This window comes from Molothrus aeneus, chromosome 3, assembly GCF_037042795.1.
Source record: "Molothrus aeneus isolate 106 chromosome 3, BPBGC_Maene_1.0, whole genome shotgun sequence".
Classification (NCBI taxonomy): domain Eukaryota; kingdom Metazoa; phylum Chordata; class Aves; order Passeriformes; family Icteridae; genus Molothrus; species Molothrus aeneus.
In genome coordinates this window covers 83,299,637-83,319,587 of record NC_089648.1, presented here as the reverse complement: position 1 = coordinate 83,319,587, position 19,951 = coordinate 83,299,637, and the positions used below count along the sequence as shown (strand labels likewise).

General features: G+C 38.6%; 1 protein-coding gene across 2 annotated transcripts in view; it reads left to right on the top strand.

Annotated features, from left to right (window-relative positions):
* ERICH1 (glutamate rich 1) overlaps window positions 1–9,283 on the top strand; it is a 66,496-nt gene extending 57,213 nt beyond the window's left edge. For both annotated transcript variants that reach the window (XM_066545870.1, XM_066545869.1), the window contains 3 exons: window positions 456–833; window positions 3,910–4,104; window positions 8,707–9,283. In XM_066545870.1, coding sequence (XP_066401967.1) covers window positions 456–833; window positions 3,910–4,104; window positions 8,707–8,780 — 647 coding nt within the window. In that variant the 3' untranslated portion in view covers window positions 8,781–9,283. The remainder of the gene's footprint in view (window positions 1–455; window positions 834–3,909; window positions 4,105–8,706) is intronic.
* Window positions 9,284–19,951: the final 10,668 nt, after the last annotated feature.

Here is a 19,951-nt window from a genome sequence, read left to right as displayed (position 1 = left end):
AACACTATTATCTTTCATTGTAAATTATGTACATTCTTCTTGTGTTCTTGGTCAAGTCTACCAGCTGGTGGTGTGGGACTCTTTGGGAAGCTCTCTCATGTCATGTCACCCAGTCTGCCCATACTGGTTTTTTGCTCTGGGCATTCTTTTGACCTCACTCTGTGTAGAGCTGTATTATCTGCCTTAAGAATGTAAATGGGATGTAAAGTATGTAGCATGAAGGAGAATACAGTCTTTATTGAAAGCAGAAGGGAAAAAAGCATGTCTTTTTAATGCATTCAGAAAAGTTGACTTTGACATTGTAGTACTGAAAGACATTGTAAGCATAAAAGTAAGGTTAGAGCCACTCAGGTATCTCAGAATTTGAAGGGTGTCATATTTCATTGTATGCCGTTCTAAAATGCTTATTACAGATCTTCTTATTTACAGCTCTCATGTCTCTTTTGAATCCGCAGAAGAGGAATATCAAGGGCAAACCAAGAGAAAGCGCATTCGAAGGAAGAAACAAAAGAGCAGTTCACAAATCTCTAGTAATTTCCATGGAGAACAAACAGATTTGGGAATGCAAGAGACTGTTGTTCAAGATAATTTACAGCTGCAGCAAACAGACGGTCACAAAATAAGCAAAAACAAGAAGAGGAAAATGAAAAAGAAGCGACAGAAAGAAAAAAAGAGAGCAGCTGGCTTAATAACAAAAACTACCAGCGTGGATTTTACATATCAGCCTGACAAAAGCAACAAAGAAGAAGCAGCAGGCTTAAAAGACATAGGTGAAAAGGCAGATAGCATTCTGGACTTCCTGCAGGCAACACAACAAATTTATTTTACTGACAGTATGTACCACTCTTTCTCCTTTCTTTTTATGAGTATTACCACACAGGGGAAAATGGATATGCATTTATTAGCGCTGTAAAATGGGACAAATCTACTAAAGAAGTGTCCCTCTTGAAGAGAGGCATGTGAGAAGAAGTAAGGCACGTGAGTACCTAGTATTTGTCCCACTTTCTGGTCTGCACATGAATATGCAAGAATTCATATCAATAGAAAAAACCTGTGGTCATCTGTCTTTGAAAATATACATGATGTTCCTTGCTCTTCTCCGAAACATTCAAATGCACTTGGGACAAGTGGTTAAAATTATTTTTCCCCTCTGCAAGCAAACATCCAGAAGGATTACTTGCTTTCAGAGAACTTCAAATAAGGGCAATTGCTACCTAAACTACTTTCATGCTTAGTATCTCTGAACCAATCTAGTTTTCTGAATGCTCTGTGTCTCAGGAGATCTATTTGAATTCTATAAGGAAATCGAGACAGACAGCATGTACAGGAACAGGGAAGATACTATTGGCACTAGGAAAGTATATTAGCATAAAATGCTTGTGAACAAGTTGAATGGGAACTGATGCTCAATGCACATTCCCTAGTACTTTTAAAAGAATTGCATAGATTTATCCCTAGTGGCCTATCCAATGTTCATTGGTCACTGTGGAGCTGAATGGAGAATATAAAATAGCTTACCTACCTGTATTAGTCCATCTTGAGGCAGAGCTATCAGCTTCTAGTACCATAAAATTCATCTTTTGGTTACAGAATGACTGTAAAAACCTTGTTAAGATGACATCAGGGATTTCATGTTAACTTTTTCAAGATTTATACACAGAATTTTCTTTGCTTAATGTTAAATTTTCCTGTTGCATCAGGTCTTCATACTAATCCTAGCATTTGAAATCTATCCTACTTTCTGCCTAAGGTATTTCCATCACCAAAATTAAGAATTTTACTACTTCACCATATGGCTAAGTAAATGCAACCTAAGCTACTTGCATTTGCTGTAGTGGAACTCCACAGTGACCAAGAAAGATTGCAAATTCTTCAAGTTCTGCTGTTAATACATGACCCAGAACAGAAACTTGATGAGTTGTCCCCAGCTGTGTTGCATGTTGATTTTTAAGAAAGAGTGTTGTTGAACTGCCAGCTTTCCTGCAAGTCAAGTTCCGATTTTGGTAGTTTTTGACAGACTGACTGGCTGTAGTTTCAAACCAGCAGATTGGAGTGTTGAGCCAGCGAGGACCTTGGAATCCACAGAGGGGAATTCTTAGTAGAAAGGAATTTCATCTGCAGATGAGATATGACGTCTATAAATCAGAGTGACTAACTTTCTTGTTAGGCAAATCCCAGTTTATATATAGATCTGACATTATGCTGTTTGCCTTTTCTAGTTGAATGACTTTAACACTCCCTATTTTTTTTAAACTAAATTGGAAGCCATTGCTTTTAGGTGCATTTTCAAATGGTCACATTGGATTATACTTCTAGTACATATGTTAAAAATCTGAATGGGGAAAATTCTGTACTTCTCAGGTGTCTTGCTGGTAAAAAAAACAACACATTGCTGGGATGAAAGAGTGAGTTTATGATTTAGTACTGTATAAACAATTGTATTGGGTGTGGCTGAACTGGAGTTCATTGTGCACAGCAGCCCTCACAGTGCTTTGGAAAGGCGTTGAAACACACCAGAGTTTTGGTTACTGCTGGGCAGTGCTGGCACCTTACCAGTGCCATCTCTCCAACATTCCCCTCCATCAAGGGGCTGGGAATGGGCAAGATCCTGGGAGGGGATGCAACCAGGCCAGCTGACCCAAATTAGCCAAAGGGATATTCCATACCAGATGACATCAGCTCAGATATAAAAGCTAAGGGAGGGAGGAAGAACAGGGGCGTTTGTTCTTTTACAGTGTTGGCCTTCCAGAGCAGCCACTACATGGGCTGAAGCCATGCTTCCCAGGAAGTGGCTGAATATCACTTGCTGGTGAAAAATAGAGAATAACCCCTTCTTTCTCTTTAATTATGTGTCTGCAAACATCTGCTAGTTTTGGTTGGGTTTTTCGTGGTTTTGGGTTTTTTAGTAAACTGCCTTATCTCAACCTATGAGCTGATTTTCATCTCATTTTCTCTGCCTTGTCCTGTAGCAACATTTCTCTTCACAGAGAAAAGCAAGGCACAGTTCTTCCCAAGAATATTTCTGGGATTCACATTCTCTGAACCTCAGAGAAAGGAAAACAATTCTTATCATTTGCTGTGCCTGTGATTGTGCAAAAGTAGAATGCAACATGGAGATTGTTTACCCAAAGTCATGCTGTTTTGTTTCCTTGGCCTATCAGGGCCAAGAGTGTGTTTGTCAGGACTGTTGGGTGACAGTGCAGTGTGAGCAGTTGTGTGCAGGGTTGAGTGCTTGGCAGATTCAGTTTTGGATAATAAAGTAATTAATTAACCTCCTGATATCCATGGAGTCAGATGCATCATTCTCTCCCCTCGTCGGGGCCATCACAGCATTGCTATACTGTCCCACTGGGAAGGGAAGTGATGGAGCATCTTGATGGGCACCTGGCATCCAGCAAAGGTTAACCCATTACAACAATGTGTGTCCTTCTCTGTGGTCTTGCATGCTGCAATAGTTGCTTCTTAAATAAAAAAATAAAGGTGGAATACCAAAGTAGTTGTTTGCCTCCAGAAGTGCTTTGCAGTTGTTCCACAGAGTTGCTCCCTTCTCCAAATGTCTGTGCAGTTCATCATATATAGTGTGTAGGAAGCAAAAACACAGTGCTTTGGCCACAGTACAGTTTCTTCTTCACACCTTCTTTCTCTGCTAACTTTGAAAATTTGATTCTTCTTGTATTCCTATCATTATGAATCCTATTGTCCTTTTCACTTACTGATTTTTGTAGTTTTTGCTTTACCATTGTTTTAATATTTAACAAAAAATGTTTAACAAGCTACTCTTTAGTACTTGATATTTGGTTGTGACTTGTACTAAAAAGGAGGATGCTGTCTTAGGAAAAAAAATTGTAATTAGGAAAACTCTCTGAGTTCACTGAATATTTTAACATAGTTTTCTAACTGTTTTTGCAGAGAATTCACAATGCAGAGACGCTGCTGTAAATTCAGCAACTGTCCAAGAGCTCTTACAATGTCTTGAACTTCGCACCATCTCTTCCTCAGATGTGATTCATCTGCATCAGCTGAAATCCCTTGTATTGCTACAGGATACAGAGAGATTGAAGGATGCTTTGAAACAATTCCAAGAACAATCCATGATGTCTCCTGGTAGGTTCTATTCACTCATGTTCATACACTGATATTTTTGTGTGAATTAAAATTCACACAGCTTTATTTTTTTTAATTAAGAAGCTGTAAATAAGGATGTAATAGTAAATATATGCTTATACAAGATATGAAAACATAATTCCCACCAAAAATACAATATTATCCCTATTTTCCATTTGTTTACAATCAATATAGAAGCTTTTCTCACTTCGCAGCAACTACAGAATACAAGATGATTCAAGGGTTTAAACGAATATTTTTAAAATCGGAAATGTTTTAAGATTTAATCATAATTAAAGCATATTTTTAATACATTCCCGTGGTAGACTTTTTAAATTGCAGGAATTAACTTGTTTATCTTGGAGATTTCACTCCTCCAGCTAAGAATTAATTTTACATGCATAAAAATCAATAAAGCCCATTATTTTTTTTCTTCCTGGTCACCACTTTGCTTCTTTAATACACAGACTTTGCAAGCTAAACTTTGATTTACCGTTTTAGTTTCTAAAAAATACTGTTGATAATGCAAAACTTTGAAGTTACTCTTTATAACAAATATTATTCTGAAGTCATTCATAAAAAGAAAAATTACTGTGTTACTAAATTTTTTCATGCCTGAGGCACAGGCTCCTTCTGTTCTCTATTATTACCCCTATAATTTTAGTAGAATCTCTTCTTGTACAGTTAATAGTTCTTCAAGTGAATGTTGGATCAGCATGTAGTCCACATGAGGTATAATGATTCATTTTTCATGTAGTCTTCATTTAAACAGTCATTGCTACTAGTCATTAGAACTTGTGTTGCAGCATCAGACAAAAATCTGCAAGATATGCTGAATTTTCTTGCCTCCCAAAGAATTTAATCAGAGTTGAGAGCAGTTAGCTTCAGCATGAGAGGATCTCAACCATTTTAGGTTGTACTCTAAGCCTTTTGAAGAGTGTCAGCAGAGATGGTAGCAGTGTGGTATCAGTGTAATTAAGATCGTAGCCATCGGAGGCTTAGCAACAGCATTCAAAGACGAGACATATGCTTGTAACTTCATTAAATAATTTACAGCATGATAGTGCCTAAAGATCCTCATCTAGACTGAAGCCTACTGGATGCTGTGTGCTGAACAGAGAGAGGAGAGAATTCCTGCCTGTGGAGTTCAGATCTGATACAGTTTGAAAAGGATGCTCTTAGAGAAGTTCATATGTATTCTTTTAAGGGGAGATATGAGGTATGACAATCCTTAAGGTTCTGATGGATGTGACGTATCCATCTATACATGGAATTAAATCCTTCTGTGCATTTCAAGCCTACAATCTCTGATCTTAATTACAATCACAGTCTCATTGGATGTAATACATGTGTGCAAACCAAGTAGAACTCGGCAGGAATCACGAAAATGTTATTACCCTTTATTGAATGAACTAATTCAGCTTTTCTTGATTAAATCCAAATGGAATTGAAGTGACAACATTTGGGATATTTTTTACAGGCCTTATCTAACTTCTGTACAATACAGTTGGAGTTCTGTTGGGTTTTGCAGCCTTGGGAAAAGTTGCACTGTTTACTTTTGTATAGCAGAAATGTCAAAATGAAGAGAGAAAACAGAAGCAAATTAAAACCCCTAATTTTCCAATGTATGTATTCATCACTTAAAAAAGAAAAAGAAAATTTCCTGAGTGATTTTTAAAATTCAATAATGTTTCTGCTGGTGCAGCCTAGAATTGTTTACTTTTCAGTTGATTTTTTCCCTAGTAACTGCTGTCACTCTGAGCTCAATTCTAATCTCATTCCAAGTTCACAGTGGTGTAACCATAGTAGTTTATTTGATATTCATGAGGTGCAACAACATAAGAAAGAGGAAAAATACATTCTTATAAATTATTAAAGGATAATTAAGCACCTGCTAGTCATTAAGTTTCCTCAGCAGACTTTAAAAAATACATTCTATTTGTAATTCCAGAAATTCAGTGAATGAAAATACAATGCTCTGAAATTTTACTTTGAATTAGACCTTTAATTATACTCTTTTTCTGTACATTTGGCTCAAAATTAGGTCATCTTGTCCAGTGTGGGTTTTTTACATTTTAGTTTTCACTCCCAATGAGCAGGTGATAAAAGTTAAGAGTTACAAAGACTTTTGTAATATAATACCTTTCTATAATAAGAACTTGAATTTGTTAGTACACCCTTTGTTGTATTAACAAATTCAAGATAGAAAGACAAGTTAGGGCTGTTTATGAAGTTAAAAATGTGCAGTACATAATAGTATTCTCTAATTTTTATGATTTTGTCTTATTGTCTTGAGTTTTCTCTATTTTTACGGGGATGCGAAGTACTAGAAGGAAAGCTCATTCCATAGTAACACAATAAAAAACCCCATGATTTTAGGAAGTTGTATTATTTTTTACAAAATAAACATTTTATTCCCTGTAGTTCAAGAAATAGTATGTTAACCCTTTTTCCCATCATTATGATTCTACTCAAGACACCATCATTAAGGAGGTAAAGATGGGTGCTATGTTTTGTTCAGTTTTATCTTTAATTCCAGGAAGGGAAGCAGGGAAGCATAAGAAAAAAATAAGTGATGCATCTCTTCATATAAGTGCACATTCTCCACTAGTAAAAGTTACAAATTATCCACACCATTATGCCTTTTATTTCCTCATATATGGATGTTATGGTTTCATCCAACTTTCCACTGGGATTACCAAGTCTCACTTGGCAAGCTTATGGCTGCTGATGATAAGGGTGCTTTAGTATAAAGCCATGGGCTGTTCCAGGTCTGCAGATTGCAAATTCAAAACCCCTAGTTCAATACGATGATTTGGTATTTCCTTTGCATCTCTTAGCTGTTACTCAGATTGAAAATCACAATGCATCCAAAAGAAAAAAGAAACAAGAAACAAATTTCTCTTTTATCTTAAGCTCTTAGATCCCAATTTTTGCAGTCATATCAAAGAAATTGATTTTAAAATTCTTTTAGAATTTTTAAAATTCTTAAAATTTTAAAATTAAAATTCTTATCAAGGGTGATAGTAGGGTCTGATAAATTTTGCAGGAAGAGGAAATACTGAAGAGATTCAGACACACAAATTATCAACATTAACTATTATCTTTTAAATCTTCGTTTAAATGAGAAAAAATACTTAAACAAGAAAATCTCTATGTTTCAGAGGTACTAGTTGTTCTGTTTAATTGTCATCCTCCATCAGCTAATCTCGTACCTTGTGCTTTAAATGCTCTGTCAAGTTGCCTTTGACCTTGTACCTGAATGATCAGACAAAGTTGAGGTTGATCAAGAGTATTTGTGTGAACACGATTATCTAGAGTGTCATTGTTCTCAGTCTGTAAAAGAACAAAATGGTTCCATTTATTTGGTAGTCATTAACAAAAAGTACTTACCTCTACCAAAAATCTTCTGTATGTGCAGGGAAGGGAATGTTTAGAAGTCACATAGACATGGATTTCTCATGATGGGAGCTTTGCTGAGCTCTAATAGAAGGTCTCTGGCCATTAGCAGAAGGAAGCCAGAGACCTTCATGATCCTCCGCAGTGCAGTGGGCAAAGGAGAGGAGCTGTGACTGGAAGTAATGCTCCCTTTGCTGGCTGGAAACTAGCTTTGGAAATGAGAGCTACTTAATTCCCATTTCACATCAATTATTAAAGCATAGGTGATCGCCTAATTAAAAAAAAAGTCATTATCTCCTAATTTATGAACTCATTTATGAACTTCTGCTCATCAACTTCATCCTGTTATCTGTTAACATTTTCCTTTTGTTGGTTGGTTTCAAATCTCAAACATACTCTTCCCTTGTTGCCTAGGAAATTATCACTCATGGCAGAGCTAGAAGCTTCTTTTAACTGCTTTTTTTTGGAGAATTGTCATTTATATAAGTCTTCATTGCAGGGGGAGGTACAGTTTGCAGACCACAATTAATATAGTTACTGTGTGCCAACAATGCAGAGGCTGGATATACAGAAGCCTTAAAATAATGAAATTTACACGTCTTTTTTTTGTTTTTTTTGAATGAATGAATGAGCATTCAAAGAAAAGGAAATTTGAAAACTGTATTAACATAATGTTATAGAATCATCTTAAATGTCATTATTATGCGATAAATACTGCAGAAAATCTTATCATTAAAAATCAATAAAGTCACATAGGTAATCTCCTAATTCAAAGACAGAAGTCATAGCATTTTGAGGCTTTAATGCAGCTATCTGTACAATATGACTCATTCTCAACTGAGGCTTCTAGGTACTATTGTAAGTTAAATAATGATCTGTGAAACTACTCTCCAGACAGAAAGAAGCCTTGCCCATGATCATGTCATTTCAATCTCATTTTTTCTGAATTATTGAATCATAAAAAATAGGAAATTTCAAAGTGTATGAGCAAAATTGTGTCTCATACAAATGACTGACCTCCTAAAATAAAATGCACCTGCCTATATAGAAATTTATAGGTATTAGTCTTCAAGGTCTAGCATGTGCATCGGGTTTAATGAAATGTTAATATTAAATGGAAATAGATGTTTGCACAAGTCTTTTTCTTAGTGTTCAGAAATGTTGTGGAGGTATTTCAGGAGGAATGTGTTTTCTCTGTTTCAGATCATGCCAAGGTAGCCACATCTCTGTTTCACTACTGGATTACAGATATACTTCCTGTGAAGAACAGGAAATAAAGCCTTACCCATGTGTCCATATGCACAGGATTAAAATTTAACACACAAACTCTTAACCAAGTAGCAATTGTTCAGGAAGAGCAGTGGCAATACACATTCTACACCTTCAGGTAAATGAACAAAAACTCCAAAAGACAGTAAAGGCAAATGAACAAAAACTCCAGAAGACAATGAGGTGTAACTACAGTGTGAATTTTGTGATGGTCAAGAGTTGGTCAAGAGTATGGCCTGAGTCTTCAGCTGCATTAATATGTACATTTCACTTTAGGATAAAGGACTTGACTGGAATGATAAAGTCTCTATCTGGTATTTTGTTTAAGAAGTATAGTATTATATTTTTTGTTTGTAAGTTATTATTCCTTTCTGGAAGTTATATTCTTGACTTTTTTGTATATCTGCTTGCCTGGAAAACAGAACTATATTTTTTATATTTAAACCTAAGCAACATTATGTCTGAGAAATGTATTTTTGCTGAATAAACTGCTAACTTGTGGACATAACTATGTTTCTACATGTGTGTCATGTGGGTCATATAGGTCCTGGTTGGGATTATGCAGAAACTTGGATGGCATTTTCAGAACTACTCCATGGTTCAGCCTGTTACAGTCCAATGGGTTTCACTGACTTCAGAGTTATGGTACTGGGTCCTCTCTCCCTGACTGCTGTGTAATCTGTCTACTGCTGTGTAATATTTCTGCACTTGAATTTATCCAAGTGTAGATACTACAGTAAGTAATATCCATGGTTAAATGTTTTGGAATAATGAAGAAAAAAGTGCTTTGTGAGAGGCTCTTCTCTCAGCTGTATCATTCATCTGACAGGTGATACAGAGCAAACCATGTCTTATATCTAGGTGTGTTAGCTTTGTTATCAGTAAGATGGGGCAAAATATTTAACTTTTCCAATGTGTGCTTGGAGATACACTGCCAATGAGACTACAAACATTGCATGGGGTTTTTTACTTTGCTTTTTCTGTTTCATTATATTGCCTGATATATCCCGTTTCAAGGCATTGGTTTAATGATGCTCAAAATTGGTAACAAAAGTAAAATCATAACTTTTTCTCATTAATTGACGGAATTAAAAGGGGTTTGGTAATACACCAAATGATTGCAGCTGCAGAAAGACAATTGTTATGGCTAAAGGAGCTTTGTGCAGCTCTGAAGAACTGGAGTTTGGTTTGTATGTGGCAGGAAAGGTATATAAACCAGACTTTGCAGAGGAGAAACCAGCATTGCGCTCCCTGTTTTAATGTTCCTGAATTGTTAACACATAGGCATTGAACTGTAGCTGTGACTTTCCACTGAGATCCTTTGTGCCTCAGTCCCACATCTGGAGAAAGAAGAAAACATCACTTGAATGTGAAGCACCTAGATAATCTTCTTAACTGACTCATGGGAAATGAATCGCTTCATCCTCACTTTAAGGTTTGAATGCACACAGTAAATGAGGTCTAGAAATTGCAAAAAAGGATACACAGCAACTCATCAGGTAAACATCATCTGTCCTGAACACTGTACATGAAAAAAATGAGCAAGGTCATGTAGTCAAAGACAGACTTTTGAAACACAAGTACAAAAGAGATCAAATTAGGACTACAAAAATAACTGTAGTGTCTGCGTTTCCTGATACTTGAGTGACTGTGCTGAGGGGTGATAGGGCTGCTGCCTTGAGTAAATCCCAAGACTTGGCAATTCCTCCTCTTTGTCCTCTGGATTCCAGGCTAGTGTACCTGGAGATCTGGATGTCAGTGTAGGTGACTCCATTTCCAGGTAGGTTTCCACATTTCCGGGTTCTGTCAGTAGCAATGCTTAAGCACGTAGCTCAGGGACACACCCACAACACTCATATGGCTGATTACACTCCTCCCTTTGATCCCTTGAATCGCAGCACAGTCTCTCTCCTATCCCTGCCTGGCTCCTGGGCCCTTGTGCCTGCTCTGTGGCTCTCCTGCACACCAGCTAGTCCAGCCTGGAACACACTTCCCCATGTTCACACACTCATCTCACAGGCACTCATGACACAGCCTTGTTTATTGTTTTGATTTCTCTTATTATTTCTCTTTCAGTGCTTGGCTTTTTCTCATAATCACAGGATGGTTTCTATTTCTCATAATCACATAAAGGTCATCAAGTTCCAGTCCCCCTGCCATGGTCAGGGACACTTTCCCCTAGACCAGATTTCTCAATATTAAAGTGATTTTTAAAATTCAACTGAATTCTGAATAGCTGCATATAGATGAACAGATTTTGATATCTTTGCCAAACAGAAATATTTTCACAGAATCACAGAATGGATAAGATTGGAAGGGATCCCCACAGTGGGATCATCTGGTGCAGCCTCACTGCTAAAGCAGGGTAAAGTTTTGTACTATTTCAGTGAGTAAAAGTTCACAGGTCAAAAAGGTACTTTGCTTGAACCAGGTAATAATGGATAAAAGATTATTTTCGGGCTCTCTTTTTTTCCCTTTGCTTTCACCACTGTAAGAGCCTTATATTCTGTGCAGAAATCAGCTGGCCCCAGCTAAGCAAACCCAGGAGAATTTTCTGTGTAGCCAGTTAGTCAGTGATATCTGGTGTCTTTGCAAATGACCTGGGAGAGGAGCTGAATCTTAGACTTACCAAACCTGCCACAATTGCACTAACAGGGATTATGAAGAGGTTAAAGTATGCTAAGAGTTTAGAAAATTGGACCAAATTCAAGAAGATAAATTGTAGATTGTCATTGGAGGTAAATGCAATTGCATAAGTATACTTGTTTCTGAAACAAATGTGTCAGACAGTGGTGTGCTGAACTGCAACATGCATGAAGACACTTAAAAGCAATGCACAAAAGAACACAGCAGAAAGATCTAGTTTAAAACAAAAGAAATGGACATTACTCATCATTTAAATTAGGCGGTCTACTAAAACGGTATCAGGTGCATATTTGACATTCTATTTGCAGTCAAAAGGATTTCATGCATCACAGTTTTAATACTTAGTCACCCTTCTGCACTGCTTCTCTAAAGAAATGGTGCTCAATCTCCTTACAGTTTCTCAGGTAAGGAGAAATTTAAAAATTTCTCCTTACCTGAGAAACTGTAAGGAGAAATTTAAATTTAAAAAATTTAAATTAATATCCACCAGTGAACATTGTTTTTCATTTCACTCTACATGGCTCCTTCAACATAGCAATGAAACATTTATCCTTTTAGATTTTCATGCTAAACTTATAAATGGTAAAAGATATGGCTTCGAATTTTTGCTTCTTCAGCATCATTCAGTTTAATGAATGTGCTGCATTATGTGGAATTTCTGAAACATGGAAGAGTTTTTAAAGTGGATTTTTCATCAGAATACTTCTGGCTAAACTGTACAGACACTATTATTAGCATATTTCAAACTTCCCCGAAGACAGAGCTTTAAAATTTTAGGTTTAAAACCTACATGGACCCCAAGAGTAGGAAGTATTTAAGGATCAAGTGGAACGTAATCTGCGTGTGTCTTCAGGGTTTAACTTTCTAGTTTACATTATTGAGCAGTGCACAGGAAGTCAGGAGCAGCAGCATAGTGGGACAGAAGCCTGCTCAGAGAGGCAGTGGTCCCTTGCCAGCATGTACAAGGAAGAGCACAGGGGCTGAAGTCACTTGAGACATCTGTAGTGGTTTATAAGCTGGTCAGTGCAGTTGTATGGAAGGGTATGAGTGCAAAGCCATTATCTCTATATATAGGTACATGCTGTATTCTTAAAATTGCCTGTAAGACCTTAATTTTTCTCCTTTGTGGATATGGGAATCAATCTCTAATGTTACAGATTTTTACTGCTTTGTAATTGGTGCAATATTTTAGGTAGTGCTTTACAATCATGTAGAGTTATAAATTCCATAATGTGTTTTCCATGACAGCTGGCTTTTCTCTCCTGCACCCGTGTGGGGAGTTACTACTCAATAGGCTGAATGTCTGAAATGACACTGGGTGAGGGGGGAAAATTTTCAAAAAACCCCCAAAAAAACAGGGAAGGAAAAAGTGGTGAATGGCAGCATGAAGACAGAAGAATTTTAAGCTTTCACCAAAGAAAACTTATTTCACCTACTAATAATACCATGTATATCACAAAACCAGTCCATAGATGTGGAATGGAAAGAGATGTGTGTTATGCATGTACAGTATGCTACACATTGGGCATAATAATAGAAAGTGGTAGCGCAAAAGATGGCAATCTGTAGGATTGGGAAAATGTATTATATTTAGGGAAACCTCAGGTTTTAGCTATGCATGTTTTGTAGTTCATTGCATCAGCCCTGGATTGCTCCTAAGGAGGGCTGTATTGCACGTGTTTATGCAGCTAATTAAGCTTCACTTTTTACTGCTTTATCCTCTGCATTGCATCTGAGTAAATTTTGTTTGTTGTTTTAAACTGTTCAATGTATGCAGGCCTAAGGGGAGGGGGGGACATATGTATTTTAGAAAAGCAGAAATTTAGATGCTGTATTTGTTTAATGTCTCTAAGAATCTAGGAAAAAACCTATATATTCTATGATTATTTGAACCTGCATATGCACCATAGTCAGTGAAGGTCAAATATATAGCTTTAATAAGGCTATTCTCTGAGTGCTTAATTTTGCGTAATTAATAGTCTGTAGTCATTTTAATGCACTCCATACTCTGGTAAAGTGTATAAGCAAGCTGTAGTTCTCTTTTACATTATTACTGCAAGGCTACATCCTGTTTTAGGATACATAATGGACAGAAAAGAAGTGTAATCTAAGATTGAAGAGGAGTACACAAAAACAGAAGGAACTTTTCTTTTGCATCAACTCTAGGCTGCTATAGGTTGCATCAAATAGGGGCTGCTTCTCTTCACTTTCAAGGTCTTTGCCAGTCCTCTCCATCCCTCATTCAGTGCACAGGTTATTCCTCCATCCCTGCCAGCCCCTGGTATGAATTTCCATCAGCCATTTGCCATACTTTCAGATTTACACATTTGTGCTTTTTCCCCGCAGTGCTTTCCACAACTGTACAGCACAATCTTTCCATTGTCTTCCTTCCCTTCTTTAAACCTCTGTTTTGCTGTGATCCTGCCCAAAACCTTGGCCAAAACCCCAAGCCTGGTCAGTAAGGTGCTAGGACAACTGCCTGTTGTGCTGACTAATGTTGCCTTACTGTCTGTGTACTCCCAGATCAATCTCCCTGTTCTCTCTGCTGTTTCCTCCTTTCCTAAATCAGCAGCAGTTTGATGCAGGTTTGCCCTGCTGCACAGCACCAGTGCAGCCAGTTCTATCACCTCTGAGATGACAGGGTGCTCAGGAAATGCAATAGACCTGTCTACAATGGAGAACATGCTTGAATCTGTGGGCAAGGCTGCTGATAGTTTAAAGTGGCTTCATAATTTCACATTATGCATGTGCACGTGATCAGTCTGGTAAAATGCGGAGCTGGTTCTCCCCAGCAGGTGCTTTGGAGGCAGTGTGCTTCTGTATCTTGCTAAGGAGAGCTTGGAGGCATGCAGGCATTCCTCCTGACTTCAGATGTCTACAGTGTAGCTTTTACCATCTGAGCTGCCTATCCTCAAGATCTTCCTCATCACTGGGATTAAATAGCTGGATATAACTGACTGCTGCTAGACATCTACTTTAGAATTGGAACAATTGTACCAATGGGGGAACTTAGTGCTTCATGTTGACTGGTATGAAAGCACAAATAGATTAGTCATGAAAACATCTGCATTGCAGGCATCTGGGTCTGGTTAAAAAGAAAAAAGGAATGAAAAAAAGATCATTTACTGCACCCGAGGAAAGGACAGGAATGTGCATGTTGCATGGCCAAAACATCACTTACTCCTGACACAAGCTCTTTCAGCTTTCACAGGGCTGTGACCCCCTCTCCTTGATGCTTTCATGTCTTTTTGTGGAGAGTTACTGGCTGGGAATGGTAAAAAGGGAAGGGAGAAGAAGAGTAAGGAGCTGTTGTACAGCTGTGCATGGAGTTCACCCAGCACAAGCTGAGGAGATGCTTCTCCTGTTCTTCTTCTTCTTCCCTTTGTGTAGGTGCACAAAGCCTCCACCATTTCTCTGGCAGACTCAGTAAAAGTTTGCTGTCTGATTCATTCCTCCTCCCAGTGATAATAATCAAGTGGAAGTGACTATAAATGCTGAAAGAAAGAGTAACCATTGCTAGGAATATCAAACTGATCAACCATTACCTGAATTCTACAGAAGGAATCAATACCAAATATGGTTTCTTGAGAATCACAGGTGTAATCACTGAACTCTGTAGACATAATGATAACAGTTTGATCTCTGGCATTTGGGAGTTTAAAATGAAGGTCATGTTCAAATCTGATTGGAATTCAGGGAAAGCTGCTGCTTCTTACCATGGCTATAGTGCTGGGTTCTATTTACATTAGTAAACAGTTTAAAATGCTTGACATGTTATTCAATTAAATCTTTGATTGCAAGCTGACAGACCAAAGTTCATTGATTTTTCCAACCACATTAAACTAAGTACATGGCACAGTGTTTCATTTAGCCTGTCTGCTTAACCCTTTCACCTTGATTCAATTACCCAGAGTAAAATTATTTTGTAAAATATTAAATAACTCTAAATTTCTAAGTTAGAAGGCATTGCAAGAATATATTCATCTCTATGATTTCTGACATACATTTATTACTGTATGATTTACAATTTGCTATGGATCACGTTGTTATCCAGATGGCAAAAGTCAGTGAGAAAGTTTTTTCTTTATATTCATTCAGTAAATTGATAGATTCATGGAAAGTAAGACTGAAAAGGACATGAGATTATCTTCTCTGACCCCATCTAGATCTCTGGTCATAAATTTTCCCTTTGCTTCAGGGTGAAGACCAGTCTGACAAAGGCACAATTTGTGGTTTTTGTTAAAGCATGTCACGTACAGAGACAGGCCATCTTGATTTAAGGACATCAAAAAATGAAGATTTAGCCCCTTCTTTAGTCATTTATTCCAGTACTCCATCACTTTCACGCTTAGAATCATGTGCCTTTTTTTTAAATTTCAGTTTGTCTAGATTTAACTTTCAGCCATTAGTTCTTGGTATGCTTTTCTTCACTAGATCAATTAGTCCCTCACTACTTCCTGTGAAAGTTCTTGAACACTGTAATCAAGCTACAAGGCAATCTTCTTTTTGACACTGTGAGTATTATCTCTTTAAACTATTTTATTTAAAGCATTTTCTATAGCTTCCAGCTTGATTTTGTGGCTCCCTCATACATTCTCTCCATTTTTTCCCCACCATTTAGGAAACAAGCCTGCTGGAACTGAGCATAGAAACTTAGCATTCATTTAAAATCTCAGAAGTGCCAACTTTTGTACTCACTGTTTCATTGGTTTTAGATCAACCTCTTGACATAGGATTTTATAGAGACCATGTTAAATTATTTTAAACAAGTACTCATGAAATTTATTGCTATCCAGGATTTAGTCTTTGGTGCCATACTTGATGTTTGTAAATGTTAATCTTTCTGTTTGGATGTATTAACTTCAATTTTTTTCAATATGTGTAGATTAGTAAATGATGGATCATTTTGTGTGCCTGTTCTGCTTTCATTAGTACTGACTATCTGCTAATCTTCATGACATCTGCAGATTTTACCAGCAATGATTACATTTTCTTCCATATCATCAGTAAAAAATGATGTTTTTAAAAACATGTTCATTCCTAGTATTAATCTTCATGGGATTCAGAGAGAAATAACATTATTCAGTCATGATTCCATATTTGCACCTTCTTTTTGAAAACAGAAAACTGAAATAATTTAGTGGATTTCTAATGTATTTAACATGTGTTTATGACATTATGTGCTTTTTTTTATCAGAAAGTCATGTAGCACTAGGTGTAATAGTTGTCAACAACTGAAGTTTCTTCAGTTTTCTACAAGAATATGTTTTAATGTTTTTCAGATAAGCATAAGAACCCGAAGTAAAGACACTGTACAAAAAAAACCCTCTAAAATTGTGTTTTATAATATGTTTAGGGGGAAGCAGAACAGTTGAAAAATACTCAAAGTAAATAGCCTCTCAAATTTATCTTAGGTGTTTTTAATTTGTTGCTCTGCAGGGAATGATTTGCATTAGTTAAGAATGATGATTGTGTAAGATTCCTCATTTTTAAACATCAAAGGGAACATTCTTATTTTTTCCTTTTCCTGCAAGGTGTGATCCACAGTTTCAGCTACAAAGGTGTCTATTGTTTGTATTATCTGTTGTGTTGTATTTCTTCTGGCTGGTAATTGAGGAAAGATCCCTGCAATAAGTTCATTAAGTGCTGATGAATAAACCAGATTTGAGATGTAGAAGTTTGCTTGCGAATTTGCATTCACAGTTTTATAGTGGTATATGTAAATGTTCAGTTCCTTACAGAAGCCGTTCTCTGAGCAGATTTCCAGGCTGCAGCACAGCAGGTTAAATGTCAGCATCAGCATTGGCTATCCAAACCCTAAGACAGAATCAATGTAAGGATTCATCAGAATTATTAATTGAACTGTGGCTGTATAAGACCTTGCAGACAAACAGCATAGAGCCTTCCGCTCCCAGGATCTGGCTCACTGCTAATGCACAACGCCTTGCAGGACTCCAAAAGTTCCTGCTACTCTCTCCTACACTGGAAGTCTTGAGGGGAAAAAAGCAGCATTTCTGTCAAAATGTCCTGGTACTATCTTTTCTTCCAGTCTGATTCTTTTTTCCATAAGCAAAAAACATCAAGGTTCAATATCAAGCCAAAACCAATTCAGGTGTCTTTGTCAGGCTACCTGAAGCATAAAGACTTGGCTGACTGTTGTGTTTCTAAAAGTCCCCTCTCCATCTACTTTTTCCATAATTTGCAAAGTGAGAAGTGATCTCAAACCACCCTGCAAGTGCCACAGGGTGAGAATTTGAACATGGGCAGATCCTGGCAAGCAGCAGGCAGCAGTGCCTTACTGAGGTGGTGTGAACAGCAGAGGAGACACAAGTGTAGCTTTTCCTTATAGGCTGTGATGGTGATCCACAGACCCACTGTGCTCTGTGCTGGACAGTGTTCTTGTGGGTAACCCGAGACCTTTATTTTCAAATGAGAGCAGTGGAAAACTTAGGAGGTAAAAGTCACAAAGATGAGATGACACTGAGCAAGTATTTCCAAGAGGATCATTAGTCTTTTGAGAAGAAACTATGGGTCCTCTCTGTCAACCTTGGTGCAGCTCCAGTTGTGCAAGGCTGATCACAGGAATCACTGGTGTCCTGAAATCATAGTTGCTTGGTACAGCAGTATTTTGAATGGTATTTAGCTTGAAGCTGACCAAGGAAAAAAGTCTGATATTATACAAAAATCATAAAATTATATTTTAGAAATCCAAACTAGAAACTAAGCCAGACTTTGTCACTCTCTTCTTTGTGAATGTCCAGGTGTTCTGGTTTAACCACATTCAGCACCTAGTCACCACACAGCCACTCACTCTCCCTCATAGCAGGACAGGGGAAATAATCAGAAGAGCAGAAGGGATGCTTTAAAGACAGTTTAATAGGAAAAGCAAAAGCCACGTGCACAGGGAAAACAAAAGAATAAATTCATCACTCAACACAGGCAGGCAGGTGTTCAGCCATCCCCAGGGAAACAGGGCTCTCTCACATGTAACAGTGACAAACAGTGACAAACACCATCACTCCAAACATCCCCTCCTTCTTCCCCCAGCTCTCCATACTGACCATGACCCCATATCCCTGGGTCACTTGGGATCAGCTGTCCCCTCCCGACCCTCTGTGCTCCTCCAGTCACCTCACTGCTGGGATGAGGTGAGGAACAGAAAAGGCCTTGAGTGTTGGAGCAATGCTCAGCAACAGTGGAAATATCCTTCTATTACTGCAGTGGGTTGACCCCAGCTGGGTTCCAGGCACCCACCAAAGCCTCTTTCTTGCTCCCCTCTGCAGCTGGACAGGGGACAGAAAATACAACAAAGGGTTCATGAGTTGAGATAAGGACCAGGAGAGATCAGCCATCAAATACTGTCACAGGCAAAACAGACTCAACCTGGGGATATTTAAATGAATTTATTACTAAGGAAATCAGCAGGATAATGAGAAGTAAAATAAATCTTAAAAGCACTTTCCCCCACCCTTCCCTCCTTCCCAACTCTACATCTTCCCCCAGCTGTGCAGGGAGGTGGGAATGGGGGTTATGGTCAGTTCATCCCAGGTTGTTTCTCCTCCCGCTCAGGGAGAGGAGTCCCTCCCCTACTCCAGCATGGGGTCCCTCCTACAGGAGACAGCTCTCAATGAGCTTCTCCAACGTGAGTCCATCCCAAGGCATCAGTCCCCCCCAAACTGCTGCAGCACAGGTCACTCTTCCACGGGGAGCAGTCCCTCAGGCACGGCCTCTTCCAGCCTGGGTCCCCCACAGGCTCACAAGTCCCACCGGCAAACCTGATCCAGGGTGGGCTCCTCTCTCCACAGCCCTGCAGGTCCCTGCCAGGACCCTGCTCCAGCACGGGCCTCCCACAGGGTCACAGGCTCCTCTCAGGCACCCCCTGCTCCAGTGTGGGTCTCCTCCATGGGCTGTGGGTGGATCTCTGCATCCCTGTGGATCCCCAGGGGCTGCAGGGGCACAGCTGCCTCACCATGGGCTGCACCAGGGGCTGCAGGGGAATCTCAGCTCTGGTGCCTGGAGCACCTCCTGCCTCTCCTTCTGCACTGACCCTGCTGTCTGCAGGGCTGTTCCTCTTATGTATTTTCACTCTGCTCTTCTCTGATTGTTACTATAGCTGTGCAAGAACTTTTTTTTGCCTTCTTAACTATGTTATCACAGAGGTGTTACCATTATTCCTGACCGGCTCTGCCTTGGCCAGCAGTGATTCCATCCTGGAGCTGTCTGGCATTGGCTCTGCTGGACAAGGAGAAGCTTCTGGTAGTTGCTCCCAGAAGCCACTGCTGTAGGTCCTGCACTACCAAAACGTGGTCACACAAACCCAATACAATTATCAACCCTGCTTTCAGCACAAATCCAAAACAACCCCACAGCAGCTATTGGGAATTAACCCAATTAACCCTACCCCAATGAAAACAAGCACTCCACACCAGGATATGCACACCACCTGAAAAACCTACCCAACCAAAGCATTCTACTGACAGTTATTCTTTCTCTTCTTTGGCTTCAAATCTGAGTCCATGGACCTCAATATTAC